The sequence below is a fragment of the Cyprinus carpio genome, chromosome B2 (assembly GCF_018340385.1).
Source record: "Cyprinus carpio isolate SPL01 chromosome B2, ASM1834038v1, whole genome shotgun sequence".
Lineage (NCBI taxonomy): Eukaryota > Metazoa > Chordata > Actinopteri > Cypriniformes > Cyprinidae > Cyprinus > Cyprinus carpio.
The window spans coordinates 25,451,495-25,478,066 of NC_056598.1; the positions used below are offsets into that span (position 1 = coordinate 25,451,495).

Here is a 26,572-nt window from a genome sequence, read left to right on the forward strand (position 1 = left end):
GGTATTAACTCAATACTGAGAGGATTGAGGAGTCCAGATGTCAGAAGGTGAAAAAGTTACAGATTTATCATGTTTTCAAGCATCTTGTTAATCTGTTTTTTCAAACATTCCGACCATTGATTGTTTTTTTTAGGCATGCCTCTGCACATTAAGCTAGGAAAGGAGAAAAAAAAACACACTTTATCTTTAACAATGTCATTATTAAATGGATACTTCACCAATAAATGAAAATTGCCATAATTTCCACAAAAGAAGATATTTTGAAGAATGTTGGAAACCAAGCACTTGATGGTAGCCATTGACTTCCATTGTATTTTTTCCATACTATGGAAGTCAATGGCTACCATCAATTGTTTGGTTATCAGCATTTGTGTCAGTATTTTTGTTTTTAAATACAATGTCTAAATATTCATATACAATTTCTTGAAATGCATATTTAAAATTAAGTCTTGGAATACTGAAGTTTCAGTGAGCTAATGCTGATAACACAAATAAAAATCTGTCAGTGGGAATAAAACCTAGTTTGCCCTTTGAGTTAATTTCTTTTTTTAGAGCCCATTAGCAGATATTTGTTCTTGTTTTAATCATAAACTTACTTCATTTCTGATCAGTTTCACAAAAAACAAAACTTCTTTACATATATACAATAGTACTTTGCAGTATTGCAGTGTTGAGGTTTTGTGTGTGTGTGTGTGTGTATATATATATATATATATATATATATATATATATATATATATATATATATATATATATATATATATATATATATATATATATATATATTCAATAATACTTTGAAGTTGATTTAATGAATATTTGGTACAATGTCAGTACTGGCCTCATGACATACAAACACTCACACATTAATAACACTGGCATATTAAAACACTCTTAAACACTTAAAAACATTAAAGCATCATGCCCACTCTCTGTCTCTCTCTCAGACACACATGTAGGTGTGTGATATACATTTTTTGGCCTGACACGCTCCATGAATCACCCACATCCATTTCCATAGAAACACCTTCCGCACACACAGGGCTCCCTCCTCAAACACTCAGATTGCTTCAGTGAGTGTCACACTTGTTTGTGAAGAAGGGAGAGCTTTGTCTGATATTGTGTGCATTCACTCTGCTGACCCTATAGAGGACAAACAAGTCTTCACTCAGTCTGTCCTTGTAATGTGTCTGAATAAGGATTTACAATAGACATTTGTTTTTATATAAGACTAATTATGTTTTCTTCAGACTAACCCATATTATAATATTCTGCAATTTTATTAACACCCAGAACTTTCAGGCTTTTTAGCAAAAGGCTTTTTACCACAAGCCTCTATAGTACACATGCGTGATTGTTGTGTGTTTGTGTGAATTAAAGAAGTGTGTAAAGTTGTCTAGTGACTGGAATCTAGTTTTGTATTTCCCTTTTTATGTTTTAAATAAAATATTGAAGCTCTGACAGCATTAAGTTTGAAATGTAACAAAAAATTTCAGATTACATTTCCCACCATATGTACAACATTGAGTACCAAGTGAAAATTCTAATGTAATATTATAATTAGTGTTTGCCATTTTTATATTAGTACTAATAATTGTTAACACTTTATTTTACTGTGTCAATGTGCTTACTGTTATAATAACAATTAATTATGCATAATTACATGCAAGTAACCCTATGCCAAACCCTAATCCTAACCCTAACCATGTAGTACATGTATTTAATTAATATTACACAGTACTTAAATGTATAATTACACTGCAACAAGGACCCTTTAAAATAAATTGTAACGCAATAATTTGATCATTATCAACACTAAATGTTATTGATTAATTTCTGGTTTTGGTTCTTCTGCTGCCATTATTCAAACAGCACTTGTTGCACTTTTTCTGGTGGGTACAAAAATATTTACTTTTTCCCCAATGAGAAGAATAGATTTGTAAATAATATACATCAAATTTAACTTCTTATTTTTTTTCAACTGAAAATTATTATTTATATTTTATATTTATTATTTTAAGTACTATTTTTTTTCATTATAAGTATTTTATTTTTATTTTTTTTTACTTTTCAGGGTGTCAATGGACGTTAGTCAGGTGTCTATATTTATTTATATATTTATTTATTGTAATACTATACAAAGGTATGGCTAAGTTTCCACACACAGTCCTCAGGATATTCTCTATTAATCACTTTAGAAAATTAATCTGGGCTCTGCACTATAGAATAGAATAGAATAGAATAGAATACTTTTAAATAAAGATATCACAACGTTTTATCAAGTGATACACACAGAGGCTAATTTAATGTATCAGACACACACTATTCGTTTTACCTGTAATTTGCATACACACACACTCACAGGTCAGCAGTAGTACTGAAGTTCAGTGCTATCTTATAGAAAGTCTAAGAGACATCCGACTGATCAAAAAAACTCCTCACTAATGGCTCAACCTTTATATATGAAAGTGAAGAAGGATGCCCACACACACTCAGAGTCTCTTACCATCACTTTGTTCTTGTCTTTGGTCTTAGCTAATACCTAAAGCTTCCTAATTATCATGCCTAGGGCCCGGTTACATAATATTTCAACAGAGAGAGAGGGAAGCAGCTGAGGAGGGTGGCTGCAGATTGGATGGTGAAATTGCACATCAACTCTCATTTTCTGTCTGCTCATTTTCTTCATTTTCCCTCTCCTTTCTTTGCCCTCTGGCTCTTACATTCTCTCTGAAAAGTAAACAAGAGAAAGAGTAGAGAGCAAGGATCAAGAGAATGAGCATCTTATCAAATTTCTTTGCTTTTTACTGAGGATGAAAAAACAGTCAATCATTTATAAATGTTAATTATATAAATTACATGAAATGCCGATTAATATGACAATATTATATATTAATCCCAAAATAGATTAAAAGAACAGATTTAAATTGACAAAGACACTTCAAACACAGACATCACAAAACTTTAAGAAAAAAATATGATTTATTTTCTGTCTCTTTCCTGATCATTTAAGTCAATACACTCTTTTATATTTATTGATACAGTATCTAACGATATGCTTTAAAAAAAGAGATGAGATTTTTATGCTGCTTTTATGCATGTGGGGTGAGCTTGTTTAGCTGTCAGTTCATCAAAGTGCTGATGGCTCCCTTGTTAGTATCGAACATACACAGCAGTGTGCTAGAGCCGGAGTTATGTAATACTGCAGTCTTGATTCCTTGGTCTCAGACAGTCAGAACTCTGCTCATATCAATCAGACATTGTGAAATGAAATTTGGGATTTGATGGTCTCAGTGTGTGGGATGAAGTTTGAAGTATGAGACACGTGGAGTGTAAGGTGAAGTTTGAGGGTGCGGTAAACACTGCGCATGTCATTTCAGAGTTGTCTTCTAAGTGTCTGCGTGTATTGTAACAGAGTTGTGCACCATGCAGAATTGAATCGAAAATTCAAATTTGATTCTGGGATTTTGAATTGAATTTGATTCGAGGTAGCAAATAAGATGCAGATTTGTTAAAATTCAAAGTCACATAACATTATTTGCAATAACAAATTTTGAATGATGACTTAAAGAACTGTTTAAAAGTTTTGAAAAAGTATAAAAAGAGTTCATGAGGTTACAGATTGACTGATGGATGGATGATGAATAAATATGTAGATGTGTGAATAGGTGGATGGATGAATAGATGGATAGGTGGATGAATAGATATGTAGATCTATGAATAGATGGATGGATGGATAGATATGTAGATGTATGAATGGATGGATGGATGGATGGATGGATGCATGAAAAGGTAGATGGATGGATAAATAGATGGATAGTTGGATGGATGGATGGATGAATAGATATGTTAAATGTATGGATAGATAGCTGGATGGATGAATAGATGGATAGGTGGATGAATAGATATGTAGATCTATGAATAGATGGATGGATGGATGCATGAAAATGTAGATGGATGGATAAATAGATGGATAGTTGAATGAATGGATGGATGGATGAATAGATATGTTAAATGTATGGATAGATAGCTGGATGGATTAATAGATGGATAGGTAAATGTATAGATGAATAGATATGTAGATGGATGGATGGATAGAGATTGATTGATTCATTCATTAGTAAATTATTTGGACTTTCCCCATTATGCATTACCTGTGTTGAAATTCTATGAATTGCGATTAAGTAAAACTTATTTTCCTGTTATTTGAAATCAAACTCCAGTTTAATTTTCTGTGGCCAATTCAATTCAAATTCACATGCATGAGTTAAAAGTGAGCCAGTTTATTGATTCTGAATTTTGATCAACATAATCCAGAAATCAAATCTGTGATTTATCTTATAACTTATAACTTTCTCCTAATTTGGCAAAACTGACAACTAAAAGCATTGATTATAGAATGAGATTAAGTTATTCACCATTTTATAAACATTTTTTAAATAATTAATGCATTATAAATGTATTTCCTGCACTTTTTCTGGTTGATTCTCTGTTACGTATAAACAGACATAATTCAGGGACTGAGCAATTATGTTACTGCCCCTGTGTCCCAGGCCGCTCTTGTTTGTGGTTTGTTTTCATGTGTGAATGCATATGAGTGCCTGTGTGTCTGTGAGAGAGAGTTGCAGCTGGGGATTTGGAGAGATGATTTTGGGACTTGTGTATTTTGTCTTATTAAAGATTTAGGCACTCTGCTGACTGCCTGCAGGCTTTACATAAACACTGACCTGACTGGCAGAGAACTGCTGTCATATAAAGATTAAAATTTCATCATCTGACACCAACACCCTGGCAGAAAACGGGAATAGTTTTGTAGGATGCTGTATACATACTGCTTGAAATGAATTTCTTCATCTGAAAGCATCTGTTCCAAGCCTTGTGGAAAAAAACAGAAACTTCCCCACAGCAACCAGCCCACATCAAACTCTTCCTGCCCCTGCAGTTAGCACAGGGACACCTTGAAGGCAGATTGATGCTCAAGACTTCATGAAGCTTCTGTATCCTTCTATAATAATGTTTGATGATTATTATATATTATAGGATATTATTATTATTATATTATTATAATTTTTTTAATTTGGTTAGTGTTATGGTAGGGTGTGGTGTGGCCTGACAGAAGGTCGCAGGTTCGAGTCTCCGTGTGCTGGCAGGAGTTGTAGGTGGGAGGGAGTGAATGAACAGCGCTCTCTTGCAGCCTCAATACCCATGGCTGAAGTGCCCTTGAGCAAGGCACTGAACCCCCAGTTGCTCCCCGGGCGCTGGATCTATAGCTGCCCACTGCTCCGGGTGTGTGTTCACGGTGTGTTCACTTTCTCACTGCTGTGTGTGTACACTTGGATGGGTTAAATGCAGAGCTTAAATTTCGAGTATGGGTCACCATACTTGACAAATGTCACGACTTTCACTTTCACTTTCACTTTCTCTTATTGCTGTGTGTGTACACTTGTACAAGTTTGTTGCATTTGTATTTGAACATGTCCATTTTCTACCCTGTTTTCAAAATCGTGCCTTTAAAATAAATAGATAGAACAATAAACAAACAATAGATTGATAGACAGACAGAATGATAGATGGAAGAATCAATGGATGGACAAATGGATGGATGAAAAGACATAGACAGAACGACAAATGGATGGATAGACAGCCAGAAAGAATGATTGAATAGCAGAAGGATGGATAGATAGACAGACAGAGAGAATGATAGAATGACAGATGGATGGATGGATGGATAGACAGAAAAGAACGATTTAACAACAGATGGATTGATGGAGAGACTTAATGACGGATGGATGGATGGATGGATGGATGACGGATGGACAGACAGACAGAACAATAGAACAACAGATGGATGGATGGATGGATGGATGGATTGGATGGATGGAGAGACTGAACGACGGATGGATGGATGGCTAGAATGATAGAATGATGGATGGATGGATGGATAGAATGATGGATAAATGGATGGATGGATAGACAGAATGATGGATGGATGGATGGATGGATGGAGAGACTGAACGACGGACGGATGGATGGATAGAACGATAGAATGATGGATAAATGGATGGATGGATGGATAGAATGATGGATAAATGGATGGATGGATAGACAGGATGGATGGATGGATGGAGAGACTGAATGATGGATGATGAGTGGATAGACAGACAGAATGATAGAATGATGGATGGATGGAAAGAGGCAGAACGATAGAAGGATGGATGGACAGACAGGCAGAATGATAGAATGATGGATGGATGGAAAGAGGCAGAACGATAGAAGGTTAGATGGATAGACAGACAGTCAGAACGATAGAATGATGGATGGATGGATGGATGGATGGATGGATAGAATGAATGATAGAAAGACAGATGGAAGGATAGATGCACAGAACAATAGAATGATAGACAAATCAAACTGCTGATTTACTGATTAAAAACACTTTGTGCTCCACACGAACTACTTATTTTCTTTGTTAATAATTCTCTTAAGATTTTCTTCCCCAATTTTGCAAAATTATACGTTTAGTTGCAGTGTATTTTCTGCATTCAGCACTTTTCTTGGGTTCTGACCCTCCAGCTGAAAACCAAACCATTGTGTTAGATTTCATCTGCATATTACATTGCACTCAAAAGAATGAAATGTCTCCTTTGAGTGCTGTCCTACGAATGCATTTCAGTGTAGAGGTAGAAATTAAGAAGGATATTTTACAGACATAAATGTAGAGAGAAGATGGAAAAAATACAAAATGGAGGCATTATTAGAGGCTGAGTAAAGAAAATGAAAGCTATTTACTGTAGTGGAAAAGAGAGACATATGGACAGTAGGACAGAGAAACACTATTTCTGTTTGTGTGAGTGTGTGTGTGTTTGTGCCTAAAGGCAGATTAGACAAGCTGTGTTTCTCTCCTCATACGTTCACCTCTCATCCCAAACGCAGATGGCTGACAGTATGTCCACTCGGTCCCTCACACACGCACTCATATATACCATGTAAACATGCATTCGCATTTGAAGTGTGATGTTAATGCTTCCAGTGGTTGATCAGAGATGTGAGATGCGAGGCACCACTCGTGGTGTGTGTGTGTGTCCAGATCTTCAGATCTACTCCCAGAGGAAAATATTGTTGCTCTTAAATTGGTAATAGTTCAGGAATGTTCTTAGTTGAAACTTTAAATATGAACTCATATAGTTCTCAAATGAAAAAAGTTTGTCATAAAGCAGTTTTCCATTGTTTTTCTATGTAAACAGATGGACATGTTTGACCATCATATGTGTCACGGATTGTGGCTGTAGAGATGCGCACGACGCAGGAGTAATCCACCAAACAGTCTTTAATTCAAACAGAAACTCAGGAGAATAACCAGGAGAAAGGACAACCACAAACATCTAAGCGCAAACTAATACAGGGCAAAGGATCTCTGGAAAAAACAGGGTTTAAATAAGCAGAGACAAACGAGATAATGAATAAACACAGGTGGAACCGAATGAACTAATCAAGGAACACAGGAAAACTGGGTCAAGGCAGGTAGAACAGAAACATAAGCGTGACAATATGGTGCTGTCTGTACCAACTGATTTTTGGACCAAAGTATTGTAGAGTTTGATTGGACACACGGATGTTGACGACAACAGCAAATAAGGCCATTTTTTTCCTCCTCTAGAAAAATAGTTGTGGATATACTCATTTATTTTGATCTTTTCTGTCCTAACTATACATAATTAGAACAGGCCTACAATCTTTCTAGGGGAAATAATTGAGATATTAAAGAGATTTTATTTGTCATTGTACATGAATGTAATTAAAAACACACTCTGTTGTTGGTATGGAACATCTAAAGGAAAAACCAGACATTTGAGTCATAAGTTAATGTGGCTATATTTCAAAGTCAGCTGATCACTGTATCAGCACCAAGAGCTAAAATCCTCTCTTCTTCACGAATAACAGCACTCCATTTGTTAAGAGATGGAGCTGGCAAGATCACAGGCATTATTCAGACCCGAGGACAAATTTAACAGCGTGAGTGTGCGCTTTAAAGAAGAATCCAGGCCTGAGAACAAAGTCCGCTTTGAGTTCTCAGCTCATAGAAGGTGAATTTGACCAAGGCATCTTTCCTTCAGCAGTTCAATAACATTTCAATTCAGTCTTGTATGAGCGTCAGACTAATTTTAGACTGTGCGTTCGGTGGAGGACTTCAAGGCCAAACACAACCAAGCAAAGTGAAATGGAGAAATTTGCTAACGTGTTTGTGTCTCATAAGTCTACCGAAATTTTCGGCCAAAACAGAAATTTTCGGTTTTACATTTTATTTGTTTGTCATTTAAAAGGAGCTCCTTAAATATATAAAACATAGTTTATAGTTAAATATATCTGAGAAATCCATTAGGTTTCATGAGCTGAGCCACAAAAATCAATTTCCCTCTGGGTTTTGTTTAGCACATCTTCTCTGTACAAACACTTCACCTTCCTAAAAGTGAAGTATGTGCAAAACAGCATGAGCGTTGAAAACAGTTTAACACATACACGCTCATCCGCACACACATTTTCTCTATTTCCGGGCTAGTTTGATGGTCATTGCCAGGTCCTTGTGTTTTGATTGGTGATTAGCCTGTAAGATTAGCCTCAAGTGCTCATTATATTTCTAGATAACACACACACATTCTCATTTATCTCATCACTCTGATTTCCTCTCTTGTCCTCTCCCTGCCTCTCTCCATCTTCTCTGTCTCTCCTTTTTCTTTTCCTACTTAGCTTTTATTTTTTTTCAGGGCATTACTCCTTTAATCCTTCATTCAGGATTTATCTCCACTCGTGAAAGGACAAAATCCCTCGTTTCTTTTCTCTTATTTTTCCTCCTGTCATCCCTTCAGCACCTGGTTAAGAAGAATTACTTGGCGTGCCAGCTCATTTTTTCTGCTCATTGTTACTTTTCTTTTGTGTTTGATAAGAAATAACTAGACTGCATTTGCGTACCAATATTCAAATGTTTCCTATACTTGAATATGAGTATAAAATAACAAGAATTCTCTTTGATAATGCTCATTGATTTAATATTTACAGAGTTGGTGTAAGATTAGTTTACAGTTTTGAACCCACATTTTATTGACAATATGAACTGAATATATACTGCATGAATACCATATTCATACAGCATGGTATTTAAATGGTATAATATGATGATTTGAAGAACATTACCACTATTTTTACATATTATATTTTTATGGCACACTGAAAATTGCTGTAGAAGCAAATTTCACTTAGAAACTCCTAGTAAATTTCAATAACTGCAAAGAAACAGCAAGTAACAAATTGAATTAAATGTGAAATTTTCAAGTTGAAAAGCTGAAATGGTATTTTCTTGTAAAATATACTCCAATGATCTTTGTATTATTTACAAATATGAAAATTGTAATGATTTTTTTTTTGTTTAAATTTTCGATATTAACTTTTTTTTAAGTGTGTTTTTTGAGTTAATTGAATTGTATTTTGCTGCTTATTAATAGTTAGTAAGGTAGTTGTTAAGTTTAGGTATTGAATAAGATTAGGCATATAGAATATGGTCATGCAGAATATGTGCTTTATGAGTACTAATAAACAGCCAATAATAGGCATGCTAATAACCAACTAATTAACTGGTCCCTATACAGAAGTGTTACCAAAATTGTTTTTACACTGTACTATCATGGTACATGGTAAGAAAGGGTATCTGATGAATAGTTGCAGAATAATGAATGGATTTTGTGCTAATGGAAAAAGTTTTAATAAATTAAAAGTCTATTAGCATCTCTAATAGGGGGAAGTTGTGTGTGCACTTTGGATGGGTTAAATGCAGAGCACGAATTCAGAGTATGGGTCACCATACTTCACTTTTTTTTAAATGTCTCAGCATGTGAGATTTTTGGGTTTGTGTCTGTGGCTGTTTTGTCTTGTCAAATTTGTCAGTAGAGGTCGTGTGGAGTGTTTTAGCTGATATAGAGTGCTTTTGGATGTTTGTTTGCTTGTATGTTTGTGTGTGTGTGTGTGTGTGTGTCTGTGTGTGTGCAACCCTCTCCCACACACTGCAGCCCAAATCACAGAGACAGAACCTCTCGCATCCCGACTCTGTTACCACGGAGACGAGAGGCTAGTATCGACTGCAGAGCAGCGTTTCTATGGAAACACTGGATGCCTACTGGGAGGGGGCCACCATTAATTAGAGCCAACGAGAGACAGATAGACAGGACGAGAGACAGAGAGAAGACGACAGTTTCTCTGGGCACAGTGTGTACAGTCAGAGCAGGTTCTGTCCAGTTTTCAGGGAGGCACTGCCTCGCTTTCTGCACGGATGGACTTTATCAGCATCCCCCTTGCTCTCTTACGGCCCTTTCAGTGCAATTCCAACCGTAGCGGCTTTATTTTTTACTTTATACTCTTTATTGTTCTTCATTTATTGCTATTGGAATGCAGTTGTCATGGTCCCCCCATACAAAAAAATACCATGGTATTACCATATATACACAACTGTTCGAAGTATTATTCACAAGTATAATAACCAGCACAACTGTTATCAGCATTGATAATAATCAGAAATGTTTCTTGACCAAATCAGCATATTAGAATGATTTCTGGAGGATCATGTGACACTGAAGACTAGAGTAATGATGCTGAAAATTCTGCTTTACATCACATGAATAATTTATATTATTATATATGTGTGTGTGTGTATGTGTGTGTATGTGTATATATGTATATATATATATATATATATATATATATATATATATATATATATATATATATATATATATATATATATATATATATATATAATTTCCATGTTTTTGGACACAATTTCATGGTAATGTCTTGGTTTTTAGAAAGTTATGATAGTAAAGATCGCTGTATATGAATATGGCATTCAGAAAATCATAATAAAACATTAGTTTATGTGTGTGTCTGTATGGCATCATTAATCTTGCTGGGCAGTATCAGGTCTGCATGTGTAATCTGCCAAATAGAATTAGTTTTAAGTATGATGTCATTGTTGTTGTGATTACAGTTGTCCCTTTGGTGATGTCAAGCCTCTCCAGCCAATCAGAACACACCAGCTTATGTCCATATGAAGAAAACAAAACAGGTTTGCATCAAAATTGTTAGACAAATACTCATTTATGACAGTGGTATAGGATTACAGTGAGGGTTAGAGACATGAGTGTGTGTGTGTGTGCTTAGTTCAGTCATTTGGTAGTTCATTGAGTTTTTCTGATGCGGTCATTAGTTTTTATGGGCTGTTTGTGTAAACACTGGGAGTCAAAGACGAATATTAGCGCACAGATGAACTTTCCTGATATTGCGTCAGCAGCAGCACTGCAGTAGAGCTTGGCTGTGAGTTTCATATCGAGAAAGAAACACAAACACACAAACAGAGTCTCTCCTTCTATCATAGTTGAAATGGTTTACTTGAACAGTGTTTCTCTGCTCAGTCGTGATGTCTAAAGTGTTTTAGGACTACAAACTCTGCCCACTGAAGCTGAGAATGAAGGGCATCGGCAGTAAACTTGGTCATCAAGATTGCGTGTGTTTTTTTTCCAAGTTCTCATCAAATTTTGTAGATACGTGTCATCAAAATAGTGGCATGGTCTCTCTCTTTTCTCTCTGCATACATAGGGGTTGCTGAGTATGCAGAGCAGATTAGATGTGAGGCTAAGCAGAAAAATGTGATGAAAGACTGAGGGTGTTGAAAAGAGGAAGCTGTTTATTAACTCATCATATCGCTTCATCCTATATAGATAGAGAGTTATGAAGTGTCATCTTCGTCCTTTAGACTCTAGGAGGTCCATCTGGAGAATGCCCATTAGCATTCCTGTTCATTTCAAAGGAAGTTACTTGACACAGTTGATTTTGAGCCAATCAGAGCCATAAATATCTGAGCCATAAATGTCATGTGACTACTTACTCTGGAACTGTTGGGAAATTACGTCATCACTACAATTGGCTGATGGCACCACAAGAACATGCACAGTCACAAAATGTTTTGTCAATTTTTATATTTTTGTTTTTTATTTCTATTTAGTTTAAATGTATTTTTAGTTAACTTTTAGTATTTTCCCCCCCCCCCTCTCTCTCTCTCTCTCTCTTTCTCTCTCTCTCTCTATCTCTCTCTCTCTCTCTCTCTCTCTCTCTCTCTCTCTCTATATATATATATATATATATATATATATATATATATATATATAATTTTTTTTTTAATTATTTTAATAATTCTATTTTATTTAAGTTTTTTCAAATAAACACAAACACACCCAGGTGGATCTCACCAGATAGATTTTACCTGTCCCATTTTATTTTATTTTTGTGTTGGTGTTTTTTTTTTTTTTTGTTTGTTTTTGTTTTGCCAGCAGTCAAATGCCACTCGTTATTTTTGCAGTTACAACTATTGCCACTAGTGGTGCAGAAATTGCGCACTGCACCTTTAAACATTTCTGTACACTTTTCACAGTGAACCTGCAGCTTTCCCAGATGGCACTCTGTGTTTGTGTGTGTGTGTGTGTGTCAGGGTGCACAACCTCACACTTGAGACATGTGTCTGACATTAAAATTGATTTGACAACCTTCCTACAAAACCAAACCAGTCTACTGCTGGGGCCATTACTCTGAGTTGTTAAGTGGAGTATAAAAAAAACCCTTTACAGCACTGTCCTCTCTCTGTCTCTCTCTGTCTCTCTCTCTCTGTCTCTCTCTCTCTCTCTCTCTCTCTCTCTCTCCCTCTCTCTCTCTCCCTCTCTCTCTCTCTCTCTCACACACACACACACACAAATACAGAGATAGCTCACTGATCTCTGTTCCACATGCTTAGCAACCTTAGCCAGCAACATATATTATTATGGAAAAATAGCTTATCATGCTGACAGAGTATAATGTAGTTTAGAGACTGCTGAGTGTGGAGTAGAATCAGATTTTCTAGAGGTTTCCATCTCATTAAAGGCCTGGCCTAGGTCACCATCCTCTCCTGTTCTCTTTCTCTCTCTCGCTCTCTCATTCTTTCTCTCAGGGGAAAGGTGCACTGCATGCTGAGTGAGTTGTGCGTATTTGCTTGCTAATAAGAGCGTGTACATTTACTCTGTAGACGTGCAAATGATGCAGCGGAAAAAACAACAACTTCCATGATGTGTCTGACGGGAGCTTTAAGTTTCCACGTTCAAGCTGGGCCGTCCTGAGACCCAGGCGTTCATGACCTCTGCTCATTCACCTTGGCTGTTCCCATGGCGCTGGGTAGCCTGCGGGATGCAGGTGAATGGGAGGAAGCCTGACAAGCATCGCTAGCACTCTGATCGATGAGAGAGCCCAGGAGTAAGCCTAAGATTGTGTGTTTAAAAGATGCTCCCGTGGGATTTTCAGCCTACACATTATTGTGGGGATTGTGTTGTGGTGCATTTACTTGATCTCCTGGAAAAAAATAAAAAATAAGGAAACACACACAAGTGTACATGGGTAGTTGATACTTAAGATGTTGCTGTGAGCTTTTTCCATCAGCATCAAGATTTAGCTTAATATATACAATACTAAGTTTCAGGGTCAGTAAGATTTTTTTAATGTTTTTGAACAGAATTTGGTTATGCTTACCAAGGCTGCATTTATTTATCAAAAATACGAAAAAGTTATATTATTGTAATTTAAAATAACTGCTTTATATTTTAATGTATTTTAAAATGCAATTTATTCATGTGATGCAAAGCTGGATTTTCAGTGTCATTACTCCAGTCTTCCGTGTCACATGATCCTTCAGAAATCATTCTAATGATCAAGAAACCTTTCTTATTATTATTAATGTCAAAAACAGTCGTGCTGCTTAATATTGTTGTGGAGACAGTAATATTTATTTTATATATTTATTAGATATATTTATATATTTATTAGATATTTATATATTTATTAGATTTCTTTTACTTTAAAAAAGTACAAAGTAAAAAAAAAAAACATTGTAAACATGTAGCATTGTGAATGTATTCACTGTCACTTTTGATGAAATTAATGTGCACTTACTGAATAAAAATATTAATTAACTTTTTAAAAATCTTACTGAGCCTAATACCTATGAAGAGTAGTTTATTAGGGAAAGTGTATATCTGGGTCCTGTAAGTTGTCACACTTTTTTTCAGCCCTTTTTTCAACTTTTTGACTTAATTTTAAATTATTGTTATTTATATTTGGTAAAAACATTACTCATTACGTCTTTCAATATGAGGTCATAAAAGCTGAATATAATATTGTAAAATAATTAGAAAAATGCTATTTAAAATGGTTTTCAATTCAACAGAGAAATTTCCCAAAATAAGTTCGTCAACACTCACCCCGCCTCACTTCAACATATTTATATATTTGTTTGTTTGTGTTTATTTATATTTTTTTATATCTTCCATATCTGGAAGAAAATATCAAGTGGTTTTTTTTTTTTTGGTTGCTCAGTTGTTCCCAATTCTCTGTGATACTGTAGTCAGTAGATATTGACTTGAGTCTGTCTTTCACATGCTTAGCAAACCATTAGCAGCAACGATGAACCTATTAGCATCTGGAAAAATAGCTTATCATGCTGACAGAGTATAATGTAGTTTAGAGACTGCTGAGTGTGGAGTAGAATCAGATTTTCTAGAGGTTTCCATCTCATTAAAGCCCCTGGCCTAGTTCACCATCCTCTCCTGTTCTCTTCTCCTCTCTCGCTGCTCCTCATTCTTTCTCTCAGGGGAAAGGTGCACTGCATGCTGAGTGAGTTGTGCGTATTTGCTTGCTAATAAGAGCGTGTACATTTACTCTGTAGACGGTGCAAATGATTGCAGCAAAAAAAACAACAACTTTCCATTGATGTTCTGATCCTGACGGGAGCTTTAAGTTTTTTCCACGTTTGTCAAGCTGGGCCGTCCTGAGACCCAGGCGTTCATGACCTCTGCTCATTCACTCTTGGCTGTTCCCATGGCGATGGGGTAGCCTGGCGGGATGCAGGCTGAATGGGAGGATTTTTAGCCTGACAAGCATCGCGTAGCACTCTGATCGATGAGAGAGCCCAGGAGTCAAGCCTAAAATTGTGTGTTTAAAAGATGGCTCCCGTGGGATTTTCAGCCTACACATTATTTTGGGTATATGTTGTGTTGTGGTGCATTTACTTGATTCTCCTGGAAAAAAATAAAAAATAAGGAAACACACACAAGTGTACATGGGTAGTTGATACTTAAAGATGTTTCTGTGAGCTTTTTCCATCAGCATCAAGATTTAGCTTATATATACATACTAAGTTTCAGGGTCAGTAAGATTTTTTTTAATGTTTTTGAAAACAGATTTGGTTATGCTTACCAAGGCTGCCATTTATTTATCAAAAATACGGAAAAAGTTCGTATTATTGTAAATTTAAAATAACTGCTGGTATATTTTATGTATTTTTAAATGCAATTTATTCATGTGATGCAAAGCTGGATTTTCAGTGGTCATTACTCCATCTTCCTTCCGTGTCACATGATCCTTCAGAAATCATTCTAATGATCAAGAAACCTTTCTTATTATTATTATGTCAAAAACAGTCGTGCTGCTTAATATTGTTGTGGAGACAGTAATATTTATTTTTTTCTATATTTATTAGATATCTTTATATATTTATTAGAATATTTATATATTTATTAGATTTCTTTTACTTTAAAAAAGTACCAGTAACGTAAAAAAAAAAAAAAAACATTGTAAACATGTAGCCTTGTGAATGTATTCACTGTCACTTTTGAATGAATTAATGTGCACTTACTGAATAAAAATATTAATTAACTTTTTAAAAATCTTATAACTGAGCCTAATACCCTATGAAGAGTAGTTTATTAGGGAAAGTGTATATCGGGGTCCTGTAAGTTGTCACACCTTTTTTTTCAGCCTTTTTTTTTCAACTTTTTGACTTAATTTTAAATTCTTGTTATTTATATTTGGTAAAAACATTTACTTCATTACGTCTTTCAATATGAGGTCATAAAAAGCTGAATATAATATTGTAAAATAATTTAGAAAAATGCTATTTAAAATGGTTTTCAATTCAACAGAGAAATTTCCCAAAATAAGTTCGGTCAACACTCACCCCCGCCTCACTTCAACATTATTTATATATTTGTTTGTTTTGTGTTTATTTATATTTTTTTATATCTTCCATATCTGGAATAAATATATCAAGTGGTTTTTTTTTTTTTTGGTTGCTCAGTTGTTCCCAATTCTCTGTGATACTGTAGTCAGTAGATATTGACTTGAGTCTGTCTTTCAATCTACATTAGGTCTATGGGATTTCATTATCTGCCAGGTGAAAAAGCAACAGCAATATCACATATGAGAACATATAAAGAAGAAAAGATGATAAAAATAAACTTTAAGGGATCCAAGCATCATCAAAACCTGCATACTGCTTCACAATTCCATCACACCTTGCATTATTTCGGTCTACCTCACACTCCCATCAACCAAAGACTGCTCACTCCCTTCCCACCTGCCCACTCTCTAATACCTCCACAGACAGACAGACAGACAGACAGACAGACAGACAGAGAGCCAGCGAGACAGGAGTCACAGTTGGTGCATGAGGACGGGTATATGAGATTATGTAACTGCCTCAGTCTGTCCGTCTCAGGGTGGGGTGTGGAGGGCAGATGAAACCGTATTATTTTCTAGTTACATAATATTTAGTGTATGAAGAGCTGGCAGCATTGACCAGAATTTCAATGAGATTTTTTTTTTGTTGCCATCTTTCCTCTTCATTTTTAAGGACACCACGCACACACTCAGACAAGCGCACACTTGTACACATGATGCTGTCTGAATCCTCTCAAAGCCTCTCTGCTTTCTCCAGAGGATTTCATGTCAAATAAGGTTGACTGAGCCTCACTTTCATTGCACGAGGTGAAGACAGCAGGACAGTGATTTGATCTCTGGCTCTCTACAGGCAGCTGATATAAGTGTGCTTTTTACATTACAGCTGCACTTCTGTGGACTGCCGGAGTTTCATTCAGGTCATTTCAGATCTTATTAATTTTCCTTTTTGAGTAGCATGTAAAATATATTATGATATACCATTACAAAAAGTATTGTGGTGGAACCACGGTTACACTTTATTTTACAGTATGTGTACTTACAGTATACTTACAAGTGCACTTACCCAGGAAAGTACTGGTTTAGGGGTAGGTTCAGGGTCAGTAACTATAGTTATTAACCAGTTATTGTAACTGCTTTAATAACTACATATGCAGAACAGGACTGTGCTACCAAAGCTTCTTTGGACATGGTACCATGGTTGTACCATCATGTTCTATGGTAGTACCCTGAAATACATGATTTTTTTTAATGCATTTGAAAACAGTCTCACAGCTCTCACCGAGGCTTTATTTATTTAAAATTTTTTTAATGGATTTTTTTTTTTTTTATTTTTTTTTAGTTTGGTTTTTTTGTAAAAACATTTTTTTTTTTTTTTTTTTTTTTTTTAAAAATTTATTATATTTAGAATTTTTTTTTACAGCTGTTTTCTATTTTAATATATTTTTAAATGTAATTTATTACTGAAAATTATGAATTTTCAGCATCACTACTCCAGTCAGGTCACATGATTTTTCGTTAATGTTTATTCTGTTTTGTTGTTTGATGAACATTGTTATTCAATATTATTTTTTTTTTTTTTAATGAATGTTGTAGGAAGTTAGTTAAGAAGAGCATTTTTTTTTTGGAAGGAAGATATTGTTTTGTATCATAATTGTTTTTTTTGTTGTTATTTTTTATTTTTTTGATTTATTGCTGATTAATAATATTAGTTAGTTTCTGACCCCAAACTTTTAAACGTTAATCAGAGTATCTAACATCTGATATAAATTACAGTACCATGCTAGTTTAAATAGTTGATTAAATAGTCCAAAAAGAATACCGGAGACTCAGACTAGTAAGTACTTGTAGTGAGCAAGCAGCTAGCAATTACCCAAAACCCCTTTGTTTTGTAAATTTGTGCAAGAGTTTTAAAAGGCACTTAATTTTTCAAACAATTGTATTGCTTTTAACAGATTTCTGCATCACAAGTCTGAGGGTATGATGTAGTTAATCCAGCCCTCCACATGCAGATGGCTATTTGTTCTGACATTTCATGCGATGGGATCTTTAGAAACAGGCCTGTCTTGATTATCTTCTTAAAATCCCATCTGATTTGCCCCGGTCACCTGTGCTAGTGTTTGTGCATCCCCGCATGGCTCTTGAGCAAGATGTGTTTCCATAGCAACAGGTTTCTATAGAAACTGGATCACAGTGGCTGCTGGAGGGCGAGCATGACTCATCCTGCTGAGGGGGTTCAGCACAGCCAAAAGCAACCAAAGTTTACTCTCATACACTTCTAGCAGCTGCATCTGTGTTGCAGTCACTTAGATAAAAATACTGTGGTATTACCATGAAAATATATCATGGTAAACATGACCTGAGGTGAAACAGTGAAATTTGTGAACCATGTTTTCTATCTTGTACTATGGTACTTTTTCTGTAAGGTTTTACAGTTGTTTATGTTTCTAGCAGACGTTTGTGGTTTGTTGTAGAGTTTCTGTATTGGACTCTTTAAGGAGATTGTTATATGAAATGATATCCTGCTAATTAAATCTGAGAACAGTGAAGGTTTCCTAAATTAGACTTGTGTGTTTTCTCACTGCACCTGCTAGCTTCAGTCAGGTTTTGTTAGGAAAAAAAGCAAAAGAAGGGGAAATAAATTGTCTGGCTTGCTTTCAGTTTTGCAGTTCGAGATGTCCAAACACCGCCAAATGGTCTATTTGTGTTCTTTTCTGTTTCATACGCAGAAACACATTATAATGAACCGTGAACATCCTGGTTTTGGAACAGCTGAGTATTGTGTGTTTGTGTGTGTGTGTGTGTGTGTGTGTGTGTGTGTGTGTGTGTGTGTGTGTTTGTACACAGCAAACAGATTTTAGTTTTATGTTTGGCAGCTGCCATCACTGAGCAGATCTCCCAGTCTGCTTTGATTCGTATTAGAGCCCAGATTGTGAGATCTGAAATCTTAATTATAAGCGAAAACAAGCTCATCTCGTTTGATTTCTCTCTTCTCAAGAGGACACGCTGTCAGGAGTTCAGAGAGTCAACAACTTTATACTGAACTGTTTATTTGTGTGCATATTGCTATTTAAAATCAATGTTCATGAATGTTTACATGTTTATTCAAGTCCTCATTGCTATGCGTCTGCAAGCTGTTGAATCAAACTGTGACGTTAGAGAAATATAATGTGTATGTGCATGATGTAATAAGGGCTGTTAATTTAATTTGTTAATTTAGAAGAATTAATATATATATAATATATAAATATATAAATATCATATATATATATATATATATATATATAGTATATATATATATATATATATATATACTATATATATATATATATATATATATATATATATATATATATATATATATATAAGCAAAATTTAAAGCAACACTTTAATAATCTTTTTTCAGAATACTGTTGAGTGGCAATAAATGTTATTTTTTGGCATTTATATGGCTTCCAGCAGGTGCTAACTGTTGTCAACACAATCTATTTTAGCTTGCACTGGCTTGTGTAAGTTGTTTTCAGTACAAAGGCTAACTGGCTCTGAGGTTTCTGTGAGTAATAGTGTATCTAAGACACTTATGCCTGATTGTGACACATATAGCACTCGTTTTGTCACCCTTATTAGGCAAGGGAAGTTCAAGGGAGGTGTCAGCATAGTCTTAACTGAGATCAGAGGTCAAGAGAAGTAAATGTGCTAGTCTTATTTTCAGCAGATAATGCTAAAAGCACAGTTCAAGATTGTAAAAGAATCGTATTGTAGATTTTTAAGTATGATTCATTTCATTAGTAGCAGAGCCTTTAGATTGCAGTCCAGATGTTTTCATTGTCTGTAAATCTTGCAGTGTACCATAGCTGACATTACGATAATCCAACAACATTCACAGATCACATACAGCAGGTGTTCAGGTCTAGGTCATAGTAGAATATGACCTTTGACCCCTTTTTTCATTCTTTTACCAGAAAAAGCAAAATTATTATTATTATTTTTATCTAAAAGCATTAATTAACCAGCTACCACTTACAAAAACTTCTGTGATCACCTTTAACTGTTATGATTTTTTTTAACCAGCAGAGCCATCAAATATTTTTTGTTTCTCTGGTTATTTGTTTTTTTTTATTATTTATGTTTATAGAAAAGTTATTTATTAAAATAGTTGTATTTATTTAAAACTTATTTTTTTAAGTGTATTATTTATTTTTAGTTTATTTATTAATTTATTTAATTTAAATGTATAAATGTATTTATATTTTTTAACCTTGATTCCCCAAACCCCTCCTGTTTATTTTGTCAACTTCTTTTGGCTGTCACTCGAGAACATTGAAGGTGTCAGACTCCTTTAAACAAGATGCTTTTCAAATGATTGCCAGTGTGCTGCTATAAACTTAATTTCGTCACAGCTCAGCTTTACAGCATACATGGGTACTTCAGAGAGATGTTAGTGTGTTAATACCAGGCATCTGTGAGTCCATGTATGGATGTTAGTGCTGTCAAAATTGTTGCTCAGGGGTTATTCCACACCCTCCCTAATCTTTCTCTCTCCCCTTCCGTGGCTTTATTCCAGGATCATTAATTTTCCTGAGTGACTGTCACACGTCAGTGTGCGTCTGCCAGACTCGGTAATCTCGGGGTCACTTGACTCCTGTGTCAGCGTCCAAGGACGTTCTGTCACTGAGTGTTATGTGTATGTGCGTGTGTGTGTGTGTTAGAGAGAGATAGGGAGAGGGCGATAGCAAGGGGGTTTGCATGACTGGGACCTGCTGGAATGGAAAATACCATCCACAATCCATCACAGGACAACACAGGGGGAAACCCAGAAGCCCTCCTGCGACGTGCAGCCAAAAAGAGAGAGCATGTATTGGGATATTGTGCTTGATGTTCGGAAATTCACACGCTCGCACGGCCCAAAATAGATCCCTAATCTGTTAACAGGAGTCTGGTTATAGTAAATCAGCTTTGATTAGCATGGGTCAGGCATATTGATATTTAATGACCGACCTGAAATCAGCCTGACACAGTTTCTCATGCACATATCTGAACAACAAGGCCCTATACGCTGATCCCAGACCAGCGGTTATGTCTGAAATTCCCAGCGCAGATTAAAGCAGGTCACCGGACTCCAGATGCAGAGTCATGTTGTTTAATTAGTTTTTATCATGACACAGCTTTGAAAAACTCTACTGACAACATTGTGTGTGAAAGAGAGAGGCAGACCATATTCAGAGTGTTTGGCTGGGTGTTTTGGTCTATATTTATTCATGGCTTCGAAGTGGAACCTTGGTTCCCAGAAAGGGTTTTCCATACAGATACAGCTTGGAGTTCACATTCTCTCTCTCTCTCTCTCTCTCTCTCTGTGGTGTTGATAGCAAACAGGTCGTTATCAAGCATCGTCTGTGTTGAGGTTTATAGATAAACAGTTTCCAGGGAGACCACCTTGTGTTCTGGTAGATCTGTGTTGGATCGTTTGCTGTAACTTATTTTGCCAATAAATCAATAGTCAAGCTGTTTGTCAACAAGTTGTGTAAATAGTTACTAAATGAAATGTGTTTCTACCATGTCGGAGCTGCACTAAACAGCTGTTTCTTTGCTTTGGTATTAGACTAAATCATCCTAAATGTTTCTGTGTAGTGTGTTTGAGTAAGCTTTGTACAGAATGTCTTTGATTTGTGTGTCTGTGTGTGTGTACAGAGAAAGTTTAAGATCAATTGCAGCTTCCCTTCCCACTTGAAAGAGGACTGACTGTTCACCAGGATCCAGCAGACTCTATATATTCTCATAATTTATAGTTTAAGCTTGGGTTCAGTAAGAATGTTTTTAGAGAGAGAAAGTCCCACCAAGCCTGCATTCATTTAAATAAAAATACAATACAAACAGCAATATTATAAAATATAAAAAACATACAAAAACCTATTATATAAAAAGTCACATTTAAATATATTTTATTAAATATATGGTATATCAGCAGCCATTACTCTAGTATTTAGTGTCACATGATGGTTCAGAAATCATTAAATATGCTGATTTGGCACTCAAGAAAAACTTCTTTGTATTATTGATGTTGGAAACAACATTAATTTTATGAAAACAATAATGCATTTTAATTCTTTGATAAATAGAAGGTTCAAAAGAACAGCACTTTTTGGAAATGGAAATCTTTTGTAATGTTATAAATGTCTTTACTGTTACTTTTGATCAATTTAATGCAACCTATAAAAATTAGATTATTTAAAAAATGAATAAAATCATGCTGACACCAATCCTTCGAATGGTAGTGCATGATTTTTTTTTTCTACTGACAAAAATTAAGCAAATTACAGTTACCAATTTTTCCAGTTTACACAATCTTGGGCAAATTGGAAATATCAGGGATTTTTAAAATTGTGATCTCCAGGCCTGATCAGGGAAAAATCAGGAATAAATTTAAAATTTAAAGCAAAACGTCCATGTATATATAAATGCAATCATTTATAAAAATAAATAGCATCAAATAACCTTCATACTAAAGGAGTTGATAAGAGTTTGGGACTTAATCCATAAGGAATCATCATGTTCTGAACATAAATTGTTCACAATATGAGGAGGAGCGTATTAGAGTAAATTAGGTCAGTGATGATATCGTCTTCTCTTCGGTCATAATTTTTGACCCTCATGTCATTGCAACCCTCTAAGACTTTCTTTCTTCTGTAGAAAACAGAAGATGATGTTTTGAAAAATGTCTGTTATCTTTATCCAGTCAACGGGATTCAACGTTTTTTGGACCCCTCCATTTATCAGAATATCATCTTTTGTGATAAAAAGGCTTGCATCGACATGAAGGTGAGTAAATTATGGTAGAATTTTTATTTCTGGCTGAATGTTTCTGTAATCAGCTGTATTGTCAGTATAATCCCTATATTAACCAGTTGAGTTCTGAGCTGCAGGTTGTTTGCATGTGACTTTGCCGAGTCTGATGACCAGCGACCTGTTCCTCTAAGTGAAAGTGTGTTGTTGCCGCAGCTACGTTGGTATCCATAGTGACTGCCATCCCATGGGCGTCCTCAGGGCTGCCAGACACACTGCCCCATATACTTAGTGTTATCCACTCAAACACACACACTCTCATTCACACACTCACTTTTGCCCTATTTACCTAGTGCCTTTAGCAGCTGTAAGTGTATTAATTCCTCTTGGAGTGTAGTAGTACAGGAGGACTACCCTTTCTCTCGCTCTTTTTCTGTTTCTTTTTTAGCAAGAGGTTCAGGGATAATTGCCTAGAATTATATAATGCTGCTTGGATGTCCACATAGCTTTGCTGGTGTGGTGTGTTTGAATCTGTGATGAAGTGGGCGGAGTAGATATGTAGGTGGCGGCTGTTTGTTTGTGTGTTTAGAGAGAGGGTGTGTATGTGGGCGGGGGGGGGTTTAGAGGCTGCCACACTCATTAATTAGAACAAACAATCTGTCTGACTCCCACAGTGTGTATGGATATGTGTGTGTGCAAGATTCTGCAAACAAGAATTGGGATAAATAGATAGATCTGCCATTTTTTGCACTGAATTATACCAGATAGAAGCTTGTTTGTTTGATAAAGAAATACATGCATAAAGCATTATTGTAATGCAGAAACAATTTTTCTGTTCCAAAACCAAGTTAAATGTTTTGCTTTTCTACTACTTACATACTGACTGCATCCTTATTTAGGTTATATACTACTAATACTCTTTTCTATTTTAATGTATTTTAAAATGTAATTCATTCTTGTAACGCAAAGCAGAATTTTCAGCATCATTACTCCAGTCCTCAGTGTCACACGATCCTTGAAAAAAATAATTCTAATATGCTGATTTGAAGAAAGATTTCTTCATCTTATCATTTTTTTTAGGATTACATAAAGAATAGAATCATTCAAAAGAACAGTGTTTATTTGTATTAGAATTTTTTTTTTTATTATGTAAATATATTCGTTGTCACTTTTGATTAATTTAATGCATCCTTGCTGAATAAAAGTGTCAGTATTATATTTATGCATTGAATTGAATATAATTATAATAGAAGATTTGACCTTGACCACTCTCTTGGGTGATTTTATATATTTTTTATTTTCTGCATATTTTTTCACAATGCCACCTTTGAATTTGGCCAGGAGAACGTGTCTTACATGGCTGCGTACCGTCTAGCTAGGCTGCTTACTGTTTTAACACTGTTAAATCGATGTCGTCATAAGAAGTATTAATAGGAAATCACATGTCCTTGTGATAAGCAGTTTCCCACTAGAGAATGCGCTAGTGAAAATGGCTGCATTTTGTGTGAAGTGTTGATGGGATGTGGGCACTTTGCTGATTTGTTGACAGTTACATCACATACTGTAGCAATTTTTATCATGCTTTTTATTTATATAACCCTAAAAATACAGGCTGAAAATGCCCATTTTGTAGGTATATGCTTTTAAAAGACAGACAGTATTTATTTTCACACAATATGTGCTCTTCTTATGTGTGTTACATCATGACCCAAATGATTTACTTTTTTTTTTTTTTTTTGCAGTGTAGAAACTTTCGTTTCCACGGCAACCTTGTGTAGGAAATTGCCCGAGTCTTGGGAAAATGTTTTCAGCCAAGTCATTTGAAGAGCTCATAAAAGACAAAGACTTGAAGTATCCCACCATTTGGCAGCAAAACATCCACCCAAACCTCCACGTCTCTGATCTTAAAAACACAAATACAGGCAGGTTCAAGCTGTTATCGATGATCAGGAAAACCGATGAATGATTTGCGAACCTGTGTGCATCTTGTATGCCGTGTCAAAAGGCCAGTGGCACCAGTCTGTCTAGTTCCACTGCTGCTGGCAGCCAATTAGAGAGGCCGTTCAGCTTGTATAATTAAAGATATGTTATGCAATGGCCAGGTGCTGAGAAACCGATTGAGAGAGTAAATGATCTTTTCCGGCCATTTGTTCGTTGGCAGGATCTGACATGGAGGTCAAAGGTCAGTCGGGTGCATTTGGTTAGTTGCAGAAATTGATATGCTGGAACAGCTTAAATCAGAATCTAGCAATCAATATTTATGAATCACACACAAAGGCGCTAAAGCATTTGCTCTCGCCCAGCCTACACTAAACACTATACACACACGCAGACAGATGCGCAAACATATATATATATATACGCATGAATGAACTCAAACATATGCACACATGCACAAACATGCATTCTGGCACTCGTAGTCAATAGTGCGCATCTGTGGGTGATGAATGTATAATTTATGTGGTTTGCTGTCAGTATGCTTTCATTCAGAATGTTCTTGAAATTAGTTTGCTCACTCAGACAGACACGTTTATCTTGCTTGCTACAGGGGACATTGGAATTTTATAAGAAAACTTTATGTATTTTAAAGGCACTGCCTGCTTTTGCCAAAATGTGCATAATGCAACAGACCTTACTGCAGAGAATTAGGGCTGCACGATTTAAGGAAAAAATAACTAACATTAAAGAGCAGGTCAGATGGTATTTTAAAGTGTCCCAATATTGTATTGGAGTCCCCTACATCAGGTTTAAATGCATCTAAGGTCAGAAAACCATTGTAATTTTCTCAGAATATACATTTAATATTAGAGTCATTTGCCAATGATTAGGAAATTATTCGTTTCAAGCAAGTTCGGAGCAAGCCCCTCCCTTCCTCAAGCCTACTCTGCTCTGATTGGTCAGCTGGCCAAACCTGTTGTGATTGGCACAGAGATGAGTCCTTGAGCCAGTTAGCCAGCGCTACCATTGACAAAGCACCTTTACATAAAACAATAATATAGTCAATCCGTTCTTATAATGACATAAAATACAAAAAACACTTATGCAAGCGAATCGTGCCCACAGCTAAAGTTTAGCTGCTAAACTGTGAACACTAGGTTGGATACGTTAGCCGAGTGCTAACGTGACTAACTGATTAAACAATACAGTTTGTAAACCAAAATATGTCTACTGTAATGTTTGAAGAACGACAGACAAAAGACGCTTGGTCTTAACTTTTAATCAGAACGCAGAACAGTTGTATCACAGGAGCACCAGCCGAAATCACTCATATATAAAAAAATTAACATAGTAATAGTTATTTAACTGGGGCTACAACTACACAGAAACAATTTGCAACTTTAAAATACTGATCAGACAACACAACGACAAACAATTCACATATCTCAATACAATTGCCATTGAAGACCTAGAAGCTAAACGGTGCTTACACAACAATACCAAACAATTATTAAGCATGCTACATAAAACGTAAAAGCAACAATTATTAATAACACTTTACAGGTTGTGATACGGAGGAGGAAGCTGATGCAAATACACTTGGAACGGAACCTTCCTTCAATATCAGCCGGCTCGCGAAACCAAGTTTGATTGCATTTAAGTTGGTAAAGCAATCGTCTTCAAAATGGCGTGAACAAAGGCTCGGACTATACTTCTGTGGTACAGTTCTATATATGAATTGTAGCCACTTAGTCTTCAAATGCTTATCCTTGGGCAGATG

At 35.6% G+C, this 26,572-nt stretch overlaps 1 protein-coding gene across 3 annotated transcripts in view; it reads left to right on the forward strand.

The window, feature by feature from the left end:
• The window catches only part of ece2a (endothelin converting enzyme 2a), a 61,412-nt gene that overhangs the window by 25,049 nt on the left and 9,791 nt on the right, over nt 1-26,572 (forward strand). For 2 of the 3 annotated variants that reach the window (XM_042718882.1, XM_042718881.1), the window contains exon 4: nt 22,762-22,890. The exons of the other annotated variant lie outside the window; for it this stretch is intronic. In XM_042718882.1, coding sequence (XP_042574816.1) covers nt 22,762-22,890 — 129 coding nt within the window. The remainder of the gene's footprint in view (nt 1-22,761; nt 22,891-26,572) is intronic. 3 annotated transcript variants of the gene reach the window in all.